Source organism: Vulpes lagopus, chromosome 8 (genome assembly GCF_018345385.1).
Source record: "Vulpes lagopus strain Blue_001 chromosome 8, ASM1834538v1, whole genome shotgun sequence".
NCBI classification, from domain to species: Eukaryota; Metazoa; Chordata; class Mammalia; order Carnivora; family Canidae; genus Vulpes; species Vulpes lagopus.
In genome coordinates, this window is record NC_054831.1 from 68,461,158 (window position 1) to 68,486,664 (window position 25,507).

General features: G+C 37.2%; 1 protein-coding gene across 3 annotated transcripts in view; it reads right to left on the bottom strand.

Annotated features, from left to right (window-relative positions):
• The window catches only part of TMEM236 (transmembrane protein 236), a 38,494-nt gene extending 18,968 nt beyond the window's left edge, over positions 1 to 19,526 (bottom strand). Inside the window, exons 1-3 of one of the 3 annotated variants that reach the window (XM_041767586.1) lie at positions 19,386 to 19,526; positions 18,815 to 18,918; positions 3,967 to 4,039 (exon numbers count right to left, since the gene is read on the bottom strand). In XM_041767586.1, coding sequence (XP_041623520.1) covers positions 3,967 to 4,039; positions 18,815 to 18,912 — 171 coding nt within the window. In that variant the 5' untranslated portion in view covers positions 18,913 to 18,918; positions 19,386 to 19,526. Of the gene's footprint in view, positions 1 to 3,966; positions 4,040 to 14,009; positions 14,374 to 18,814; positions 19,075 to 19,385 lie in introns of those variants that run through there. The other 2 variants (XM_041767587.1, XM_041767585.1) reach the window with 2 other exon arrangements.
• Positions 19,527 to 25,507: the final 5,981 nt, after the last annotated feature.

The window sequence follows — 25,507 nt, forward strand, 5'->3', positions numbered from 1 at the left end:
TTTAATAGTCTGAAGCAGCACTAAATTAATTATAAAGATATTTCCTAAAAGACTAGAAGTTCGATTTACAGCTTTTCAGGTGTTCAACCCCATAAAACTTGGTAAATACAGGCATAAATATAACAACAGTCTGCTGGTAATGATGGGATGGGTAATTTCCTCCAACTGTACTGCTAAGCAGAGACTTTGGAAGTCCCTAGGTCAAAGAATTAGGGGCATAGATATTGGATGGAGTTCAGTGTCTTCCAAGAAGGGAGAGTCCTGGTAAATCCAGCCAACTTTTGGGACACTGCCTTCATCTGATTAAGGTATCTACCAAAAAAAACCTATAGCAAACATCATATTAGTGGTGATATGTTGAGAGTTTTCCCTCTGAGACCAGGAAGAAGACAAGGTGCCACCATGACCAAGTCTATTCAACATTGTACTAGAGGGTCCTAACCAGTGTAATGAGGCAAGAGAAAGAAATAAACATTGTAAGTATTGGAAAGAAAAGAAATATGTATCATTATTCATAGACTACATAATTGTACATGGGTAAAACCTCCCCCAAATGGATAAATTATTTCTAAATACCCATAAAGGGAAAATGAGATTTTTAAAAAGTGATACCATTCAATGAAACCTCAATCAAAATTCAAAGTTTTTGCAGAAAATGATAAGCTGATTCCAAAATCCACATAGAAATACAAACAGCAAGACATTTAGACAAAAAAGATATAAAGATTTACTCTTTTGGATATAAAGAGCTATTATAAAGCTGTAAGAATTCAGTGTGGTGTTGGCATAGGTATATAAAAGCAGGCAGTGGACAAAACAGAAGACTTGAAATAGATGTGTGTGTATATTCATATATATATCACACACACCCACATATATATCAAATAGACACACACACATGTGATTTATAACAAAAGTAGCACTGCAGAGAAATGTGGAAAGACAGACTTTTTAGCAAATAGTGCTCTATCCATTAGACATTGATTGGAGGAAAAATGAACTCCCGACTGCACAATATATGCAAAAAGTAGTTTCAAATGGATTGTGAATCTAAAACAGAATGTAAAACAAGACAGGCTCCAAAATAAAGTATAGGAGGAAATCTTCCGGTCTTTGAGGTTCAGATTCACAGTATGACAAAATATTCTCAAGTTATCAAAATTACTATCCATGAAGAAAAGAAACTGATAAATTGGACTGTTTTTATTTTATTTTTTTTTAAATTTTGATTTATTTATGATAGTCACAGAGAGAGAGAGAGGCAGAGACACAGGCAGAGGGAGAAGCAGGCTCCATGCACTGGAAGCCCGACGTGGGATTCGATCCAGGGTCTCCCGGATCGCGCCCTGGGCCAAAGGCAGGCGCCAAACCACTGTGCCACCCAGGGATCCCAACTGGACTGTTTTTAAATGAACAACTATTTGTCCAAAAATAGCATGAAAAGTATTAAATCACAGAGTGTGACTATATTTGCAATACATATAATCAACAAAGAGCTTGAAATCTGAATATATATATATACATACATATATATATATACACATATATATGTATATATATAAACTTCTGAATAAATTCTAAAAAGGTAAGTGACACAATAGGAAAAAAGTGGCAACGTAAGAAAATGCTCAATTAGTTATTAGGGAAATGCAATATAAAACTACAATGAGATTCAAGAATATACCCACCAGAAGGGCTCAAAGACTTATAAGGTAAGGTTAGTGAGGATATAGACCAATAGGCATGCTCATTCTCTGCCAGTGTTAAGTCTAAATTAGTAGAATCTCTTTGGAAAACTGGCATTTTCTACTACAGTTGAACATTTGAATATATTAAGACCCATCAATTAATATTCCTGCATATTTAACCAAATAAAATTCTTGCATATGTGCATCAGTAGACATACTCAAAGACATTCACAGCAGCATTATTTGTCCTAACCAAAATCAGACACAACTGAATGGAGGCATCAAAAGCAGAAATGATAAACTAACATATTCACAAAATGAAATATTCTACAGAATGAAAACGAATGGACTATGGTTGTATGAGTCACACTTTTGAATAAAAAGCCTGACACATATTAGGTAGATAATTAGATATACAATAGATAAGTGGCAGATATATAATTGTCTTTCCCTTTAAAAAGATTAAAAAACAGAGAAACCAATCTGTGGTATTAGAAGTTAAGGTAGAAATTACCTTTGGATATTGGATAGAACTGAGGACACTAGTTTAAAAGACATCTAGTTAAAAGAAATAAAGGTGGATCTGTTTTCAGATTCCTGCTTTTTTATTATTTTGAAATTAATGTTCCTGTCTGTCATACACAAACACAGAAGGGTTTGTTTGTTTGTTTGTTTGTTTGTTTAATTAGCTGCTAGACCTTCCTTCACAATCTCAGAGGTAATGATCTTAGGACTTTAAATATATACAATGTAACTTGAGGAGGACGGAAAGGTGGTCATTGCAAAAAACATGGGGGTTGCATTTAGGGAGCTGGCAAAGTTTTACTTTTTGACCCGAGTAGTGTTTACACAGGGGTTCACTTTGTGATATCCATTAATATTGTATATCTTATGTTTTATACATATTTCTATTTGTGTGTTATACTTCAGAGAAAAATTAAATGAAAGAAGGAAAAATGCAACAGTGGGTAAGAGCATAATAGAAAATAAGCAAAAAGGGCAATCAAAACTACAAATATACAATCATTTTATGATAATAGGTTTCCTTAAAATGTTGTAAACTGAATTTTTAAAGGTCTTGGGAACCTCCCAAGTGCTTTACAAAGTCTTTGGGGAGGAGGGAGGAAGAAATGATAAATCTAGATAAGAATATTCACATATTGCTGTTTGATGCAAAGTACATTTGTGGAGCTCTTCTGAGGTTACTCTAACACATTCATACATTGTCCTAATGTAGCATCTAAGATATATTCTAACAACCATGTATTTCTAATGATATCATACACTACCCAGTACTCACTTCTCTCATAATGCCTATCAGAACTATTCTAATTGCCTATTATTTTTCTCTCTACTATTAATAATTACTGAAGGCCAGAGGCTCTGTCAAATTCTCTGAGTGTTCTATCCCAGTACCTAACACAGTGCCTGGGATGTAATATGCACTTGATAAGTATCTACTCAACATATTTCATCTATGAAATATAAAAGAATTTAAGTTGTTCACTTTAGAGAAGCGAAAATTATATTTTTCACAGCATCATGTAAATTAATAAGGTTAATAGGGCATTATTCTTCTAACCTAAACTTCTCACAACCTGGAAATTTTGCCTATAATATTTGGGGAAAATGAACTGAAAACCCTCTGGAACACCACAGTTCCTGGAAGGCAGCTTTGAACCAGCCTCTCACATAAGGGAGTTAGACCCTCAATCCATAGGAGTTGTGTATGTGAGGTAGATATACGATCTACTGAATGCTGAAACCAAGCCCTATAGATGCCCATCTACCAGAGTCCTTTTGAAGTTGCATTTAGTCAAAATATAGTCATATTTACTTTCACATAAATATCATGTACAAATCCTTCACCAATGGATATATTATCAAAGGTCTTGTAATGTGAGTAGTTCTTCCTTTGGATATTGTTTAGAACTGAGGACACTAGTTTAAAAGACATCTAGTTAAAAGAAATAAAGGTGGCTCTGCTTTCAGATTCCTTTTTTATTAATTTGAAATTAATGTTCCTGTCTCTCATACACAAACACAGAAGGGTTTTGTTTGTTTGTTTGTTTGTTTGTTTAATTAGCTGCTAGACCTTCCTTCACAATCTCAGAGGTAATGATGATCTTAGGACTTTAAATATATACAATGTAACTTGGAAGAAGCCTAAATAAAATAAACTTTAAGAGAATTTTCAGGCATATTATTCTATCAAAATTCAGTAACAAGGGAAATTTCAAAATCTCAAAATCTTGCAGAAGAAATAAAAATTCCATACCTCAGTAACTGCGATAGAAAAGCTGAAGCTGGGAAGTGTAGTGAATACAACACACATCACCATAACAGGTCTCCTAGCAAAGGAGAAAAAAATAAGCAAAAGCAATAATGTACAAGATCAACAGTTCCTGTTACATTTTGCTAATTTTGCAGTTCCTGTTCCATTCATCTATAGTTTTTCTAAGAAACAACTGCTTCCCTATTTCCATTTCCCAAATGTTTGAGTATGGCAAAGGGCAACACATGCAAAAACCGGAATATTTTCTAGAACAAAGGGGTGAAACATTTCCAAATAACTAGCAAACCATGGATTTCTAAGAGTATCTCAGTGCAAGACAAGAGACATTCAACATTTTCATAATTCATTATTTCGAATCTTGCCCCAAAGTTCTAGCTCTGATGACCAACTAGAAAAAAGAACATGACTTTATTAAGGTATAATATACCCTATCTCTAAAATTGGTTTTTCAAAAAAGACATTTACAAATCATATATCAAGAATGACTTCAAGTGAAAACATTTGGATATTTCTTACTTGAACCAAAAAAATTATATATATATATATATATGATATATAAAAATTATATATATCACATATATAGAATATATACAAAAATATAAAATTTTATATATGTCACATATATATAAAATCACATATAGTGATGCCTGGGTGGCTCAGTGGCTGAATGTCTGCCTTTGGCTCAGATTGTGATCCCGGGGTCCTGGGATTGAGTCCTCATTGGGCTCCCCATGAATAAATAAAATCTTTTTTTAAAAAAATCACAGATATATGTATGCATGTATATTTCACACATGTTTTTGGACCACTTCTTAAACTTTGCATGATTAATCAAATAGTTATTGAGATATAATACATATATAATACATAAAATGTCTTACGACAGAAAGAATTAAAATATACACTTACCATAGTTAATTTATGGGAAGACAAAATATATTCAAAGCTTCTGTATAATGAAATACTTTCTCTTTCCTTAAACATACATTTTACTAATTATATTTATATGATAATGTGTTTCTAAGTACAAAAAGTATTGAACTCTTTCAAATAACTACGGATTTTTCCTTGGTCCCATTTATGCCAGCCTGGTCTTAGATGTTCAGGGTATAGACGTAAATTAGGAGGCAGGACAGACCTCTCTCCTAGTAAGACTCAGAGGTACAATGAGGTTCTTAAGGAGTAGCTTTGCTTCCTTTCCTGATCCCAGATCCAGGTTCTTGTAGCACCCAGCTCTCTAAAACTGGCTAGAGCCTTCACAGAATCCTCTTCTCAGCCTGTGGTCAACAACAGAGAGTGCCCCAGGCTTACTTCTGCTCTTCTTCTTCGTGTATATTTTCTCCCTCAATTATCTCAGCCAATCCTATGGCTTTAATACCACCCACTTACCCATGACTTCCAAATATAATATTTTTATGACATATTATATATATAATATTATATATAAATATATATTCCTGAGCTCTGGGCTTGTATGCCCAATTCTATTTGGTACCTCCACTGGGATGTCTAACAGGCCACTCAGATTTAACAGGCCTGAAAAAGACTCCACATCCTTCTTCATACTTGTTCCAATTATCATCAAACGCTGTCTGGTTGACTGCAAGTAGATTTACTCAAAATACATTTCCATTCCATCCTTTGTTAACACTGTAGCTCATCTGCTATCATCTCTCATCTGACTTCCTAACCGATTTCCTGTTAGTACTTCTATTCTTGCCTAGCAACGTTTTCTCCATAGAGCAAACTGTTATATCTTTAAAATGAAAAACATATCACTGCCCTGCTCAAAAATCTCCAATGATGGGGGTAGGGTGAATGGAGAGTTAGTGTTTTGTGGAGATGAAGCTTCAGTTTCAGAAGACGAAGAGTTCTGTGGATTGATAGTGGTGATGGCACAACAGTGTTTTTTTTTTTTTTCTTCAAGATTTATTTATTTATTTACTCATGAGAGGCAGAGACAGTGTGAATGTTCTGAATGCCACTGATCTGTACAGTTACAAATGGTTATGATGATAAACTCTTTGTGTATTTTTCATAAAATATACACGTGTGTATTTTATATATTTTTTAAAATATACAATATGTGAAAAATGTAATTAGAATAAAATTGAAACCTATTACCCTAGGCTACATGTTCTTTTTTTTTTTTTTTAATTTTTATTTATTTATGATAGTCACACAGAGAGAGAGATAGAGAGGCAGAGACACAGGCAGAGGGAGAAGCAGGCTCCATGCACCGGGAGCCCAACGTGGGATTCGATCCCGGGTCTCCAGGATCGCGCCCTGGGCCAAAGGCAGGCGCCAAACCGCTGCACCACCCAGGGATCCCATAGGCTACATGTTCTATACATGGTTTCTCTTCTTCCTCCTACTCTCTTTCTCATTTAGAATGACTTTTCTCTCTCTCAAAAATTGTTTTTACTCCAGCCATACTGACCTTCCAGTTATTTCATGATTGCAGTAAGCTTGCCCCACCTTCAAGTTGTACATTGGCTACTCCTTTTGCCTGGGGCTCTCTATTCCTGGATCTTCTGTGTCTGACACCCATTGTCATCCAAATTGTATATATTCACAGCCTTATGACTATCTGAAATTCTGCTGATTATTTCTTGTTTACTCTTTACACATTCCTTGTTGCCAATCCACAAACCAAGTTCCGTGGGAGCAGGAAACTTATCTGAGTGGTTTCACTATGTTATCTCCACTGGCTAGAACAACGTTCTAGAACTTTTTTTGTGCAGTGAAACTTCTGAGAATTTTATAAATCCTATGGATGTTTCTCAAAATATAATTTTTAAAAACAAAGCAATTATGTTGAAATTCAGTTATCCCAATTTTTTAAAATTCTGATATAGTAATACATGTGCCTATCTATGAACACATTTTCTTATTTTCTTTGGAGTACCCAAGATCTAGTGGAAACTGAAATTACTCATAATTTCAAGGTGGTGAAGATCATAAACCATAGTATGAAGTAATGTGATATGAAAAGACCTATGTAATGAAATTACAGATTCTGGTAATAGTACTTGTGGTTTGTTACCAACCTTCAAAATTATACCTTTCAATTAGAGAGAGGTTAGTAAAAATAAAGATGTAACCTGTTCCTAATCCAAGTTCTGTGTTTTATGTAACCAGAAATAATGATAATTTATATTTGAAAATCTTTACTGCTAATATATTTTTATAATTTATTACTAAGTGTTGTAGGTTAAATTGTGTTCCCCCCAAAAGATATGTTGAAGTTCCAACTCCTGGTACCTTACAATGTTACTTAATCTGGAAACAGGATCTTTCCAGCGGTAATAAGTTAAAATGAGGTCATTAGGGTAGGCCCTAATCTCACATGGCTGGTGTCCTTATAAAAAGGGAAAACTTGGAGAATGTATAGACAGAAGATTATGTAAGAAACACTGGAAGACATTGCATGATGAGGAAGGCAGAGATCAAGCAGTGTGATGCATCTTTAAAGAGTACCAGCACACTGTGAGAAGCTGGGAATGAGGCCTGGGACAGATTCTCCCTTACAACCCTCAGAAAGAATCAACTAACACCTTGACTTCAGATCTCTGGCCTCCAGAATTAGGGGACAGTACCTTTCAACTGTTTAAGCTCCCAAGTTTGTGGTACATTGTAACAGCAATCCTAGGCAATTTATACAATGAAATTTATGTTGAAAAACCCACAGACACATCTTTGAAGGTGTACTCATGCTAAGACTAGTGCAAGGCTGTAGAATGCCTAAGGAGAAGGACTTGTGGATGTGGTGTAAGTTCCAGATGGAAGGATGAGTTAGGTCACTACCAGTAGAGCTCTGTGGGCATCTGGAGTAAATTAGAAAGAGACTCCCCCAGGAGTAGGCCTACATAGAAAGACCTCAGCCATGGTAAGCTGAAGATTCCTATTTGTGCAGGAAGGAAGACTTATGGCCCTGAGGTTTCTCATAGAGAAAGTATGGTAGGTGGAACAGGTCAGATAATAACTTGGGAAACCACTCTAAGCTCAGAAACTTGTACACATTCTCTATCACCTAGCTCTTCAAGTCAAAGTTTCCTTCCTTGTCTTTCAAGACTTCCCATGATCTGCCATTAACTTCCCAACAAAAAATAACACTTCTACTTGACACTATCCCCAGTGAGCTCATACTATAAGTCAAGTTCTGCATTCATCCATTCATATAAACTGTTGTTAAATATGTGAACTACACTCTGTTCCCAAGACGGAAAGATACATAAAGCACACTCTGACTTTGCAGCACTTAAAGGCCATGGAAGTTGCCTCAGCACAAGATGAGGTAACTGCAATGAGAGCAAGTTTTTCTAGAAGTCACACCCTCAGTTTTGAAACTCCTTATAAAAGTGACACAGTTCTAGTTGAAGTCAATACATCACACCAATGGCTGAAGCTGAGTTGCATCAACAGGACATCAGGGTATCAGTGAGATCATTTGAAAATTAACAAGCCAGTCATCATCCCAAGGAAATATCCAAAAGGGTAAAAGGTCCAGAAATCACAGGACAAGAATACCTGATGAAACCTGCACACCACAGAAGATAGGAGACTGCCATGGGGTGTGCATGAGATGGCAGGGTGATGTCGCTACTTTCAAATATTTGAAAAACTTTAATATACACACTTTCCTCTAAGTCACCCCTGGAGACACTATTTTGGGAATCATCATATAAGTGGCATTTTATATTATGAGACAATTAGAGTGCTTGTAAAGCAATAAAAGGGGGGAAATTGGAGAACACTCAGGTGGCTTAGTCAGTTAAGCATCCAATTCTTGACCTCAGCTCAGGTCTGATCTCAGGGTCGTGAGTTCAAGCCCCATGGGCTCCATGTTAGACATGGAGCCTACTTAAAAAGAAAGGGGGTTCTAGGGGGTTCTAGAAAATTGGGAGTGGGGGTAATTGGGCAGAGTTCCTGGACATGGCCAAATTCACTAGCATATAAAGGGAAGACAGAGGACATGAAATCTACAGAAAAGATGGGGAGGAATTTTCACGATGGCAGATTTTATTTTCATATATGGAAATAAGGAAGACTATTTTCATAATTAAAGACACAAAAACTAGGGTATCAGAGCCCCAGCATTGGTTAATAAAATGTTCTTCATGCTTCCTTGAACAAAACAACCAGGACAAATGATCTGATCTTGGTTTTGAATATATGAAAATTTGGGGAGCCATGTCCCATGTATGATGATGGCCCTGGAAGTTAGTGCCTAACTCAGGTGAGGAAAACAGTCATGGAGAACAAAGAGGTAATGCAAGAGAGAGGAAAGAGGAAGATTTAATGGAATCTGGTGACTTACTGCTCAAAGTGGGAGAGAAAAGCAAAAGTAAATATACTCCTGATTTACTGGATATCGTGGGGGAAGAAAGAAAAAGCCTATAGTCAAGTATCACAAAATTATTGCCAGTGAATAGAAGATGGACAGATACATTGAAAGAAACAAGAGTGCTCTCGAAAGAAGTAACTGTGAAGCACCAGTGTTTAGTTCATGGTAACTTACTAATGACCTTCCCAGTCCTGAAAAGAGCAAGCTCTGCTTCCTTCAGTTTATTCAGCCTGTCCAGCAGTGCCCAAGTATTATTACCACGGTGCATGTGACCTGCGTGTGCTGCTGTGGAATAGTAAGGTGCTCAGGAGACAAGGCTCTGGGGACAGAGCACCCTGTGGTCAGTGTTGGCTCCACGGCTCACTCACTAGCTGCATGGTCTTGGAACTTCTGTGCCCCAGTTTCCTCATTTGTCAGATGGGTGCTCTAAGTGTTCTCACATATAAAGGTTAGAGAATAAGCTAAAATAATATAGGCAATGTGTTTACAACTATGCTTGGTACATAGTGCTACTATTGAACAGCTTTTGATAAGTACTTCTTTTATTTTACTGTAACTACAATTACTACTACTATTACTATCACAAATCAACAGCAAATCCTGTCTAATAGGTTAAGCACTGGGATACCTGAGTGGTATCTGCCTTTGGCTCAGGTCATGATCCCAGAGTCCTGGGATCAAGCCCCACATTGGGCTCCCTGCTTAGCAGAAAGTGTGCTTTTCCCTCTGCCTGCTGCTCCCCGATTGTGCTCTCTTCCTCTTTCTCACTCCCTGATAAGAAAATAAAATCTTAAAAAAAAATAGGTTAAGGACTTAAGCAAGGCAAAATGTAGTCCCAAATGTTGATGTATTTCAAATGTGGCACTGCCCGGAATTCCTGACATGTCATAATCTAAGGTAATTGTACTCTAATAGATTTGAGAGAATTCCAGAAATGCATCCCTGGGTCTCAAGGCTTTCTGGGAATCCCTACACGTCCTCCATTATTATCCTGTTCCCAGGTGCCCTCTTCATTGAGATCAATCGCTCCAGTTGCAAACTAGCCCTGTAGCTCAATGGTTTCACACATTCACTGATATTCCCAGGATCTCTCTTATTTACTGGGATATACAATGTGGTGTGTATATAAATAGCTTTTCCTCATTCCTCAAATCATCTCCCTAGTCTATTATGAATTATGACAGGCATCCCTAAAAAGGAACAGTCATTCTAAAGAGAATGAAGTGTTTCACAAGACTAAAGGAAAGAGTACTGGATTAAAGTTCAGATTCTACTGTTGATTTAGTGTACATGTCTTAAGCTCTTTGGCATTGTTCCCTCCCTTACAAAATAGGAATTATATCCACTTGGTCAATTTCACAACACTGGCATTCAGGTTAAGTGAGAAAAAAAAACACAAAAAGCACTATATGAATGTCAAATACTTTGCAAGATACTCATGGTATTATTATATTGGTCTTCATTTTTTCAAAGGATAAAGAGACCTACAAGATTTTCCAAATTCAAAGAGTATCATTTATGGCATATAATTGTATTCATCATTTTTTTATCATTACCTCTACCACTTCTCAGAGTCATTCAGAAAATTTAAAAAGATCATGGGTTTTGTTTTGTTTTGTTTTTGGTTTTTAATTGGGGGGGATGGGGTGAGGAGAAGCAGAGGAGAGAGAATCTTAAGCAGACTCCACACTCAGCATGGAGTTCAAAACAAGATTCAGTCCCACAACCCTGAGATCATGATATGAGCTGAAATCAAGAGTTAGACACTTAACCTACTAATTCACCTAGGTGCTCCTAAACAAGATCATATTTTAAATGGAAATACTAAACTCAGCCTGAGGTAATAACAATAATATTCATTGAATCCATACTATGTGCCAGGCATTATGCTTGGAACTCATTATCTTATTCCATTTCTTAAAACAACACTCAAGTGAAAGAGCTAGGTTGTCCCTGTAATGCTCATGAGAAAATTAAAATTCAAAGAATTTAAATAACTCACAGAAGTTCTCACAGTCACTGTCAAAGCTGGGATTTCAACTCAGGTCTGTACCTCTCAGCTGTATGGCCGGGGCAAACTCTTTACTAGTTGGATGACTCATTCTTTCCTGAATACCAAATTCATGAGGCTAATAATGCCATCATGAACCTACAGGGAGGTCCTCAAATAGGCTCATCAACAATCTATCTGTGAATGCTAAGGATCTATAAAATTTTGCATAAACAACTATTTAAGCATTCTTCAGAAATCATTATTTCAATTCCTACTTTTTATAATACCAATTATTTTTGCATTATTTTTATCTAGCAATTAAGATCAACACTCTACATTACCACATATATTAAAATATCCATAAATATAATGTTGAGAATCATATAGTGTACAATTTGATGTACAATCAAATATACATCATTGGAGAGAATATATCTTAATGACACCAAAAGAGTTGCACTGCTCTTAAAATACACTTGGCACTCAAAGATAGGAAAAAAAATAAAGGAAAAGTTATACAAGATAAAGGAAATGGCATAGATTCAGACCAATCTGGGTTTACAAATCCCAGCTCCACCACTTATGAACTTTATTACCTGACAAAGTTGATCACTTCTTTGAGATTCCATTTCTTTACCTATAAAATGAGAACACTAGCATACACCTCATCAGACTGTCATAAAGCTTAAATTTAATAGTATAGAATGTATAAAGCTCCTAGAATAGTGCTAGGTAACTCTTCTCTTCTATGCCAGTAAGAGATAGCAATATGACAGTGCTCATGAATGAGGCTATGAGGAAATAGTTTCACAGTTGTGCTGAAATTATAGATAACCTGTGTCTATTTAGAACACCTAGGTCAGCCACACCTACAAAAGAAAATGAAAGGCCAGAAGAGTATTTCCCCAAAGAATTCACTGGAAGTTATAACTGCAAAGGCCCAAGACTCATTAGCAGAAGGGAGCACACGATCCAAATTTGTAAAATAAAATGTGTACTGGAGAGTACAGAAATCAAAGACTATTCTCTTCTTTGCCCTCAACTAAACCCAGCAGATTGGATCTTGTCATTCAAAGACAGTTTAGGAGAGTGGTTAGAAGTACCAATTATGGAATCAAATGGATGGAGGTCCAAAGTTTGGTCCTTTCATTCACTAGGTAAATGACCAGGGAAGTTGCAAAGCCTCTCGAATCATGTTTCCTCTTGGGAATAATAATGAAAAATTCAGGAAAATACCTAATTCACAAGGTGGTATAAAAGGAAATGAAATTCACATGTAAATCTCTTAGCATATACGTGATCAGTAAAGAAGCAGTTATAACTTAAGATGATGATAATAACTGATATGGAAGGTTTGTTGCCTGACTGATATTCAGAAACTAGAGTCCTAGGGATTTGAGTCAATGTGAAAAAATTAAATAAAATCAAGAAGTGCCTTCCTGGGTGGGAGTAAACCAATGGTTCCTACAGTCATTTGGATATTCTACCCTTCCCTCAAAACTCCCAGTCAAGCAAGGAGTCCTGGACAGTCAAAGCAACTCCTGGTCGTGTGAGGAGTGAAGGGCCTAGCTCAGCTCTAAACCTGCTCCTTAGGTAATTATGAGACTTTGGGGCAAGGTTTGGAAAATCCCTAAACTCCACCAATAAACACAGTGTCAACCAAATGGTTTATTCCCGAAACCCTTCTAGATCTTTGCCCTCAAGGAACTGAAAGTCTCCCAGCAAGATTTGTGGAGCTATATCTAGAATTGGCACCAGAGAATGCTTTTGAATTCCACATTTCAGTTCTCCTCTTCTTTACCCTCCTGATGCAACTAGACCGCTGTCTCTATAATTTTCACATTCCTGCCCTTGTTAAAATTCCCAGCTGCTTGCTTTTCAAATGTGTTGATGTTGTTTGACTTTAAAATAAAAGATTCGTATGAAAGGTTTAACTTAGCAAAGAAAACTAAAAAATCTCAGATGAGCAAAAATATGATCTGCAGATCTAAAAGTTAAATTAGTATCAGACATTATTTGTACCCAGTCAATACAGGTGATACAGTCATCAAATTACTGCTGAATTAACATTAAATCTTAATTTATTTAAATTATTTCTGAATTATTATTGAAGTAAGCCCCCCCCCCCCCACATGCGAGGGAAAAAGAACTTACTAACATAGTAAAGTATCATTTTTTAAAATCTAAGTAAAGAAACCAGGTGCTTAAAAATCTGAGTTGGTTAAGGGTCAAAGGATGCTTTAGACCTGCAAAACAATGCAATGTAAACATCTTAAAACAGACATTACTTTGTTTCACACAAAAGTAAAATTCTATGTTATAAATTTACAGTTCTGATTTCTATAAATTCACTGTGATAACTTTATGCAGTTCAGTGAACAGAGGAATTAGGTCCAACATCTAGTACTCAGAATATCATAGACTCATGCTAACTAAAAGCTTATGAACACCTGTAACTTGTTGCTACCAGTCAGAAAAATGCCCCTATTAAAAAAAAAAAAAAAAAAAAAAAAGGAAGACACCAAAATAACACATTTAAAGAAATGGTGATAATGACTTCTCATTAATCATAATGCATATACCTTATGTACATTCGTGCTACGCTAATATCCTTACACATAATACCTGAGAAAGTATCTTTGAAAGCATCACCGAGATTCCCTGCTTTAGAACCCTTCTACTTACCATCCTTTAATTTTTTTGTAAAGGCGATACTTCTTGTATAAGAGAACTTTTATGGGAACCCAAATCAGTAGAGTCACTGAAGCCACATAGGCAATGGAACAGGAAACAATCAGCCAATAATGTGTTTTTCCAGGGGTACCTGTTAGGCTTTGATAGACAGAGGCAAACTGTTCCATAATTACAAGCGTGGGTGTGGAGAAAGCCACAAACTCAAGCAGCTCAAAAACCAGGAGCTTGATTATTCTTCCAGAAACCATCCTGAGGAAGTTCAAGCTGCTGAGGATCCAACACTCCCCCTTTGACTGTGAGCAGCATATGGACACTGATAGTGAACTAGGATCAAGTTCCTTGTACTGAAATCACTAACCAGTGACTTTTTATTCTTTTATTGACCCTCATATGGTTCAATGATCTTCCAACTTAACAAGCGAGGTCTCTTAAAGAAACAGAACAGTTGTGGAAATGATCATTTAGTGTGTTTGCATGTTCATTATTCAAAGTCAAATGAACTTCTGAATATGCCTTGCAGCACTGGCAAAAAAGCTGGTCTTTCCGTGTAGCTTGGACTGCTAATTTGAGCACATACAGAAACATATGTAATATTCAACACTTGCTAAGTAGAACCACTGGGATCATATAATTTTAGAGTTAAAGGAGAAGAGGGGCACCTGGGTGGTTCTGTGGTCAAGCATCTGCCTTTGGCTCAGGTCTTGATGCCAGGGGCCCTGGGATCAAGCCCCACATGGGGTTCCCTGTGGGGAGCCTGCTTCTCCCTCTGCCTATGTCTCTGCCTCTGTGTGTCTCATGAATAAGTAAAATCTTAAAAATAAAAAAAAAAAGGAGAGAAGAGCTGTAATTCAATCCCCAATTTTTATATCTAAGCAAATTCAGGCAAAAAGACATACCCAAAACCTGGGTCTTTATCAAGGAAGACTCCCCTCACTTTTCTTCAAAGCACTTGAAAAGGGTGTTTGGATTCACATGCCAATCTCCTAACCAGATATTTCCCTGGTACTTGAACTATCTGTTCTTTTTTTTTTTTTTTTTTGAACTATCTGTTCTTACACATTAATTGTTATATAACATAGATTAACATTTTTATTTTGATGGTGAGGAAACCAACATATGTTAGAAACCTGTTATCATGATTGACACATTAAGAGCTGTCTATATCTAGTCCAAAAGCATATCAAATATTTAAAACACAACAATCGTCTCCATGAATATCCTTCCTCAAAAACTACCTTTGAGCACCTGCAACAAACACTTGGCTTTTGCTAGGTCCTGGGGTGTGAAGGTGAATGGACAGAAGATTTCTTCCCTAAAAATACTCAAAGTTCAAAGGAGAAAACAAACCTGTGAACAACAAAAATCACTGAGGTCAGAAGTACAAATCTAAGTGCTATGGTAACCCAGACAACTTCCTCTATGTGCTGTGGGAAGGGGAGGGAAAGATAAGGATGAGGAGGACAGATGGCAGGTTCTGGGGTGTCAGTGACATTCCAGACACAAAGAAGCCAGGAGGCTGGATGGTAATGAGAATCTGGTGTTGTTGATTGGCAGAAAGTAGGGACAGGTGATGTTATAAGAATTGGCTGGGGTCAGAATATAAACGTTTCATGAAGGATCTGGGTGAGTGTATGTGTGTGTGTGAGTGTGTGAGACAGGCAGTGAAAAAGCAACGTATTCTGGACAGAAGAGCCACTTACTTGATATTTTGGAAAGGGGAGTGAGTGCTGGTGTGGAGGAAGGACAGGAGTAACGTCAACCTGGAAGTGGGGAAGCCAGTGAAGGGAGCTATAGAGCTGCCTGGACAGGAGGGAGAGCCTTGGCTACAACCAAAAAAGAGGAATGAGGGGAGCACCGCATCAACAGATACGGATTCTGACTCTTCCATATGCTTGCTTCTTTAGATGGCTTTTCCTGTGCCTGCTGACAGCCTGAGGCACACCAGTATCTCCCTGGGTTCCTCTCTCCCCAGGCAGGCCCTTTGTACAGGGGCTCGGTGTGCCTGGCTCCCCAGTGCACCTGGGACTCTGGTAGTGGCTGGAGGATTAATGCCTCCTGCCCTCCTACTGCAACAGAATTAGCCCGTTTGTTTCTCGAGCTATCTATTTTACTTGAACCAGAATCTCCACTCTGCTGGTGTTTTGCAGAAGTCCTCTAAAATGAAAGAAGAGACCTGGAAGACAGGTAACAAGAATGTGAAAGGACAGGGTAGAAAAACCATCTGAGCAGCAGTTCTATCACCAACTGCTTCTAATACCATATAATTATCATTGATTCTCTATATCACATCATTCCTGACAAGATTTTCTATTTAAGAGAAGCTAGGTACAAATTATACTCTAACCTCCTAGCCCTCTGTCTTGAGTCATCAGTGCTATGTTGTGTTATAATTTCTTCTACAAATTTTATGTATTAATAGGAATTGTGCCCTGGGCAGTTGAAGATAGTTGTTGAATAAAATTGGCTCCAAGCAAAAGGACTCTGGCCTGGGTCTTTAATTCCATTTTAAGTATTCAATTTTTATTTCCAAATATGGGAATTTTATTTTTTTAAAGATTTTTATTTATTCATGAGACACACACATGAGAGAGAGAGAGAGAGAGAGAGAGAGAGAGGCAGAGACACAAGCAGAGGGAGAAGCAGGCTCCATGCAGGGAGCCCGATGTGGGACTCAAACCCAGGACTGCAGGATCAGGCCCTGGGCTGAAGGCGGTGCTAAACTGCTGAGCCACCCAGGCTGCCCCAAATATGGGAATTTTAAAACGGCACTCGCTTTATATTTCTCAGATATAATTTGACAGCAGTTCCTAATATGTCTTCACCTTTACCTTCAAAGACAACATTCGTGTGATGTGACCCACAGTTCTTACAGCACAGAATGCTCTGAAAATTAGCTGTGCTTTCTCTAAATAGGAGGGAGGTTGTGATTCTCACCCTCTATCCACAACAAGCCCGCCTCCGTGTAAAGGAAAGAGTGCCTGTGTTAACATTGTTTATTGGACACTTTGTATGAGCAGATCATGATAGAGATACAGTATTGATTTATATTCTGGTTAGGGAGATGTCACAGATGCACAGGTAAGACCTGAGAACACTGAGGGAATGAGCTGGGCATGTCAGGGCTGTGAAGGGCTCTCCTAAGCACAGTCCTCCACACCCCCCTCTAGCCACATCTGGATGAATAGGCCCTGGGCCACAGAATATCCCTCCATAAACTGGGCCCACTTGCCCAAGCTTAGAACCTTGAACTGAGAAGCACAAGGAGAATTTGGTAAGTGGAACAAAAGGAAGCCATGATTTGGAGTCAGGATTAAAGCAACCCAGGAACTACCCTGGTTATGTTGAGACTTTCAGTACTTATTTGCTGAATGAATGGATGAACAAATGGAAGCCAAGTGGTGAGGGAACAGAAAAGTCAGTAAAGAAGCCAACCCAGAGAGTGAGAAAACTGGAAGGGATGAACAGGGAGATGTAAGCACACAAAGAGACACCAGTCCCTCGGTTCTTGAACATTCCAGTTCATGTGTATTCTTACAAATGGGCTCTTTGTTCTTGGCAACCAAAAGGGCTTGAGTACAAGAAAGGAATATGTTTATGAGCAGGAGCCAAACATTATACCAAAAGAATATGTAAAGACTACATGATTCAGAAGAAAGTATCAAGAAAAATCGAGTAGAGTTGATCAGAGAGGGCTTCCCGAAGGAGTTAAGTTTTGGCCAAATTGATTTTTCTTTTGACTCAGAGCAATATCCATATATTACTACAGCAACCTTCTCTGTGTCATATAATGACATTTTCTTTGGAAATTAGTACTAAGAATGTTCATGATGTAGTGAGTTGAGAGAGGGGTAGGAAAGGAGCAAGTTGCAGAAGCTACATAAAACAATGTGAATGGCACAATCTCATTTTTGTTTTTAAAATATCAGAGTTGTAGATTGAAGCATAAATTAAAAATCAGGAATACATTCATCAACTGTTAATAGTGCTGCTCCTGGGGAATGGGTTGAAGGGGTTTTCACTTTTGATTTATTAATATTTGCAAAGCTGTAATATTTCACCAGTATAAAAATTAGTAAATAATTTTTGATTAATAAAAATCAATTACGCAAAGCAATTCTGGCTTAATAAAAATTTTATGTTCTATTTTTTAAATCTTTCCTCCATCAGTTTGTTTTCCCTCACTTCTGAGCAAAAGCAACATAAATAAATCTCACTTCTACTTATCCCTAAAATGGCAGCACTAAAGAGCAATGAAATAACCAAGAGGCAAGCAGAAAATGAGGAGAAACTTGAATAACAGTTTGCCAAATGGGCTATGAGGGCAGAATTTTATTACCTTCTGATCTCACAAGAGAATGGGAAAAGCATAGCCTTTATCCTTCAGGCTCCACTCTAAGAGTTTCTTCCTCTCTGAAACCCTTCCTTGCTCTCCTTTAGAGAAGGAGAAAAACAGAAATAAGCATTTCCTCCTTTGAGTCAAAACACCTTCTGAATCCTCCTGGATTTGTCCACACTTACACCATAGTACTTGCCTCCCTGTATTGTTTGTGCACTGGGTCCTCTACAAAACTGGAAGCGCCCTGGAGGCAAAGACTGCTTGTATCATCATATCTCAGCACAGTATCTATCAAAAAATAGGAATTTGTGGAAGGAATGGATGGAGAGGAAGGGTAAGAGAAGTGGTAGACAGTTGGGGGAATGTGCTAAGCTTTGATAATAGCTAACTCATCTTTTATTCCAAGGGAATCCTGGCTCTCACACTAATCTTTCAGAAGGAAAAATCATGTATTACCTACCCCAAAACAATCTGTTCACTCAGCCTATGAGCTTCAGTTTCCTTGTATGGTCCTAAATACAGCCTCCAGGTCTTCTTCATCTGTACCCATGGTTCCATAGCTTTCTAGAGAAGAGAGGAAACAAAGCCTCTAGGGATTGTAGTTTCTTCATCTCAAGATGCAGGTTAGGAAAAGATCTCTTTCCAACCATTCACAAAGACTCAAGTTCCAGTGTTAAAAATAATCTTTCCCAACATTTTTTAGTCCATATGCTCTCAAAAGTGCATATTCCATCATGGATTTGAACATTAACAAAGGAGGCTGGAGAAAACTGGCTGTTTCTTTGTCTGGACCAAGGCACAACCTTCAATTATTTCAGAGTCCTCAGCCCTTCTAAAGTGTCCATTTGTCTAAAATGTCCATAACAGTTTGGGAGGCAGGGTAGATTCCTTCACCAGGGATAGAGCAAGTAGCTTGGCAAAGAAAAAGAATGCCATTATGGCAGCATTTAGCTACTGGGAGGAAATAATGCTAGACGCCCAACTTGGAGAAAGAGACAAAAAGAGATGTGAGAGGGTTTGAAGTCACCTACCCTTCAGCTGAGACCAGTTTATGCCAATCCTGATTCTTTCCCTTCTAAGTCCCCTGACGAGTCCTCCATGCAATTGCACTGCCAGTAACTGAAAGGACAAGGAAGGGGACATTTTCACACCCCCAAATTCTTTACTTGGATTCATCCAAGTCTGATTCAAAGAACTCTGCCCCTTACTCTGCTCTTTAATGCTGGGTTTAACAACTTCCTGGTAGGAAACAGATCTGGTTTTCTGGAGCTGGGTCTGTGGTGGAAAGACTGAGTCTTGTGGTTAGAACTCACTTCCATGTAGGAATGTTGATGCAGTGTTTTTTTATTTTAGTAAGCAGAAGATATCACGCTGTCCAGGGTAACACCTGTTCTCCACACTTCCAACTGTCATTTCCTTCCTGCCCACAGGAAGTCAAAAATTGAAAGTCTCCTAAATTGTTAGTAAGATCATTTGTAATCTCAAGGCTTATTCATTGTTTTCAGTGTAGGGTCTGTGAAACAAAATGTACAGACAGCCAGGAATGCTCTGGCATATCTGTGGCTTGTTTCCTGTGATCGTATGGGGTTGATGTGCAGAAAGGCCGGCGCTGCTGGCAGTAAAACTGCTCTACAGATCAAGCTGGATCTACGGAGATTCTTGGGAAGAGGTGAAAGTATGTTCCTGGGCCTAATTTATTATTTATAATTTCCAAAAAATATTTCCAAAATACAGTACTGATCCTCATAAACAAGTGTCACCAAACAAACCAGAAGAATTCAGGAAGATTATGGAACCATCTGATTATGCCCCTTTTACCTTTTACCAATGCTATGCGATCATAGTCCAGATAACATTCAATTTATATTATAGGAAAAAAAGTATAGTTTCATCTTCCTGGCTACTAAATAAACAACTTTGTAAGAGAGCAAAGACAATAACATATTCACTTCTGCAACCCTTTAGTATCTGGTATTTATTTAGTGCTCTATTCTTGAAATAAACAAAATTGGGAGAACGTCCTTACTTTTTAAAACAATCATGCTCCCCTGCAATATTTTTTTCTATTAAAATTGTCCAGATCTCCGGCAGCCCGGGTGGCTCAGTAGTTTAGCGCCACCTTCAGCCCAGGGCGTGATCCTGGAGTCCCGGGATCGAGTCCCACGTTGGGCTCCCTGCATGGAGCCTGCTTCTCCCTCTGCCTGTGTCTCTGCCTCTCCCTCTCCCTCTCTCACGAATAAATAAATAAAATCGTTAAAAAAAATTGTCCAGATCTCAAAATTTTGAAGGAATGAAGGATGGAAGGAAGGAAGGAAGGAAGGAAGGAAGGAAGGAAGGAAGGAAAATGATTTAAGATTTCCCATTACACAAATTGTGTGTAGTGGCATATAAGTGGGAGCTAGTAAGTAAAAATAGACTATTAAAGAAAAGAGGAAGTCACTTCATTCTGTACAACGTAGTCTCAGATTTTATATTTTAAGAGACTACAACAATCTGGGCTAGCCTTTCAATATTCCAAATAACAAATTTCTGCCAAGAAATAATCCTATTTAAATGTAGATGCAGCCCTAATTAATTACTGTATTTTCATCCCAAAGTTCACAAAAGTGATTTAACCTATATTTCCTAAATCTTTGCGGCTAAGGACTTGATAAGTTTGCGGCTCTTCAATTTTTTTTTTTTTTTTACTTAAGATAAAATAACTAGACATCGCCATATTTTTGCAAAGTACACAGAAATGACAACTATTCAGTTATTTTGCTTAATGTAGATAAAGGATAAAATCTCCAAATGGTTTGCTTAAGTGTAGTGCTCCCTAACTCCACTGGGTGGTGGAAGTTTTGTTTTGTTTCAACCATAGATTTTAAGTCAGTATTTTTAAAGATATTACAGGTTTGGAGTCTTCTAACCTAAATTACTCCTTTTAAAACCTAGACTATAAAGGCATACAAGTTATATGTCTTCCTGTACAATGCATATTGGTCCCATTTAGTTCCAAAAACATTTCATGAGTAAGTTTACTTATCTCTTCTCTGCCCAAAGCCCCCCAGTGGCTTCACATCTCATTTAGAGTAAAAGCCCAAGGCTTTACCAAAAATTTTGAGGCTTCCCACAATCCCCCCAACCACCTTTGTAACTTAATTTCCCATTACTCTTCCTCTCTTTCTTCAATGTCTTCCAAACATACCAGATATGGAGGCTTCATCCTTTATGAAGCTTTTGTCCTTCCTATTCTCCGCTCCCACACCAAAACATAGAGAGTCAACTACTTCACTTTCCTTAGGTCTTAACATAAATTACACTTTCACTATGAGATTGCTTATGCAAAATTTCGACATACCCACCTCCTCAATTTCCTATTCTTCTCCCTCTTTTATTTTTCCTATTACTTAACAATAACATAATATTTATTTGACTTATTATATAAATTATCTGCTCTCTCAACTGAAACTTAGGTTTCTTTAGGGCAGAAACTCTTACCAATTTTGGACTCTGTTATATACTCAAACCTAGACTAGTGCTTGGCATATGGTAAGATCTCAATAAGTATTTGCTGAGTGGCAGAATGAATTCACAAATGAACTGAGTGGACTCTCTATGCTAGCTTTCGTGCTTATGCTGGGGTAAAAAGATGACCAAGACACACTCTCTGCCTTTACAGGCTTACAGTCTACTTGAATGGACAGACATTTCCACAAGTGATTTCAACAGAAGTGCAAGGAGACATGTATACCCAAGTCATATGGAAGCAAAGAGGACAGCAACATGGAGGTTCAGGTAAAGATTCCTGACAGAATAAAGAAGTACATTTTCTGTGCTCAAGAAAGTAGTCTAGCTACAGAAATACAATACTCAAATATGAAGATCAAAGGAGATTTTAAAATATCTTGAGACAAATGAAGACAAAAGCACAACATACCAAAGCTTAAGGGATATAGCAAAAAAAGTACTAAGAGTTATAGTGATAAGAAAGATCTTAAACATGCATCCTAAATTTATACATGCCACTAGCAAAAGAACAACAAACTAAACCCAAAGTTAGAAGGATGGAAATAATAAACGTCAGAGAATAGATGAAATAAAGAATAGAAAAATACAAAAATAAAGCTAAGAGTTGGTATTTAAAAGACAAAGTCAACAAAACCTTAGCTAGACTAAGTATGAAAAAAAGAGAGAAGATTCAAATAAATAAAATCCGAAAAGAGGAATGAGACATTACCATTGATGCCACAGAAATAAAAATATCATAAGAAACTATCATGAACAATTATATGATGAAAAGTTGGACAACTGAGAAAAAAATGGATAAATTTTTAAAAATATAAAACCTAAGAATGAATCAAGATAAAACAAAAAGGGGCACATGGGAGACTCAGTTGGTTAGGTGTCCAACTCCTGATTTCGGCTCAGGTCATGATATCAGGGTCATTAGATCAAGCCCTGCATCATGCTCTGCACTGGGCAGGAAAACTGCCCAAGATTCTCTCTCTCTCTCTGACCCTTCCCTTATTCACATGCATGTGCACATTCTCTTTCTCAAAAAAAGGATGCAACACAAAGATTAAACAGATCAATAACAAATACAGAGATTGATCAATAATCAAGAACTTCCAGAAAAAAAAAAAAAGCCCAGGACCTGGGTTTCATAGGTGAATTCTATCAAACATTTAAAAATAATTAATAGTAATCTTAAGTTCTTCCAAAAAATACAGAGAACACTTCTAAAGTCATTTCATAGGCCAGCAATCACCCTCATAATGCCACCAGACAAAACACCACAAGAAAACTATAGGCAAATATACTTGATGAACATGGATGTAAAAATCCTCAACAAATTATTAGCAAAATTAACAGCACATTAAAAGGATTCACACACCATAACCAAGTGAGGTTTATCCCTGGAATGCAAAGATGGACTAACATACACAGATCAAACAATGTGACATATCACATCAACAGAAATGAAAGACAAAAAACAATTACATGATCATTTATATATAAGTACAAAAAATTATTTGATAAAATTCAGTACTTTTCATGATACTCTCAAAAAAAAAAATAAAAGGGGTATAGAAGGAACTTGCCTGAATTCAATAAAAACCATATATGAAAAGCCCAAAGCTCACATCACACTTAATGGTAAAAAGCTAAAATATTTTCCCCTAAAATCTGGAACATGACAACACCTGTTAGGATGGCTATTATTCCACACACAGCCCAAAAATAATGCAGCTGATAATGATGGATATGAAGAAATTGGAAACTTTGTATAGTTAGTGGGGATGCAAAATGGTGTAGCCACCATAGAAAATATTATGGAGGTTCTTCAGAATATTAAAAATAGAGCCACCATGTGAATAGGCAATCCTACTTCTGGTATACATCCGAATGAATTACTTACAACAGCATTATTCACAACAGCCAAGTTGTGAAAATAACCCAGGTGTTCTTAACAGATGAATGGATATAGATACACACACACACACACACACACACATATACATACAATGGAATATTATTTGGTGTTAAAAAAAAAAAGGAAAGTCTACTATTTACAGCACATGGGTGGACCTGAAATTTTATACTAAGTGAAATAAGTCAATTGCAGAAGGACAAAAATATTGAATGATTCCTCTTACATGAAAGCATCAAAACAATCAAATATAGAGGAGAGTTCAGAGGAAAATGGCAGAGGAGAAGGATCCTGAGCTCACTTTATTTCATGGACACACAAATATAACAGCTACATCTGTACAACTAACAGTGAAAAGAACCGCAAAACTGGCAGAACAGAACTTCCACAATTAATCTTAGAGAGGCCACATGTAAAAGAGTAGGAAGGGGAAAGGCACAGTTTAGAACCACAAATGGAAGGGAACCCACAAACCAGGCGAAGGAAGAGGTTCAGACCACACACCCCCAGGCACCAGGGACCTACACTGGGAAGACAAGTCCCCATAATATTTAGTTTAAGACCCAGTGAAGCTTAACCTCTTGAGCTTTTACAATCGGTGAAGTTTAATTCCAGGCATTTTAAAAACCAGTGTGTTTAGACCAGGGAGAGCAAGAGGAAACAGTCCCTGCCCTTAACGAGCTAAAATAATAAATAACCCTGCTGAGACAGCATAGAAACAGAAGTTTGAAAAATGAAGTAGATTTATTTACTAATCTCAGAACATGCCCTATAGGGGAAGAGATCTACAGGAGATTTCTCCAAGAATAAAAGTGCCAGCTGGTGCCTTTTCTCTTTCCTACTCCAGTCCAGTCTGTCATACCTCTGCTCCTAACAAAATTAACTGACTGGCCTTATACCTAAAGGAGCTAAAAAAGAAGAACAAAGCCCAAAGCTAGCAGAAAGAAGGAAAAACAAAGATTAGAGCAGAAATAAATGAAACAGAAACTAAGAAAATCAATAAAACAGATCAATGAAACCAGGTGCTGGTTCTTCAAAAAGATAAACAAAATTGATAAACCTTTAGCCAGACTCATCAGGAAAAAGAGAGAGGACTCAAATAAATAAAATCAGAAATGAATGAGAAAGAACAACTATACCAGAGAAATACAAACAATTGTAAGAGAATATTATGAAGAATTATATGCCCACAAATTGGACAAGAAATGGATAAATTCCTAGAAACATACAATCTTCCAAAACTGAATCAGGAAGAAACAGAAAATTTGAACAAACTGATTGCTAGCAATGAAATTGAATCAGTTATCAAAAAAACTCTCAACAAACAAAAGTCCAGGACCAGATGGCTTCACCAGGCAAATTCTACAAAACATTTTAAAAAGAGGTAATACCTATTCTTCTTAAAATATCCAAAAAAACCAGAAAAGTGGGAAAACTTCCAAAGTCCTTCTATGAGGCTAGCATTATCCTGATACCAGAACCAGTTAAAGATGTATAAAAGACAAGAACTGCAGGCCAGTATCTCTGATGAACATAGATGCAAAAGTCCTCAACAAAATAATAGCAAACCGAATCCAACAATATACTTTAAAAAATCATTAATCATAATCAAGTAGTATTTATTCCTGAGATGCAAGGGTAGCTCAATATTCATAACTCAATGTGATACACCACATTAATAAAACAAAAAGTCATAAGATCAACTCAATAGATGCAGAAAAAGCATTTGACAAAGTTCAA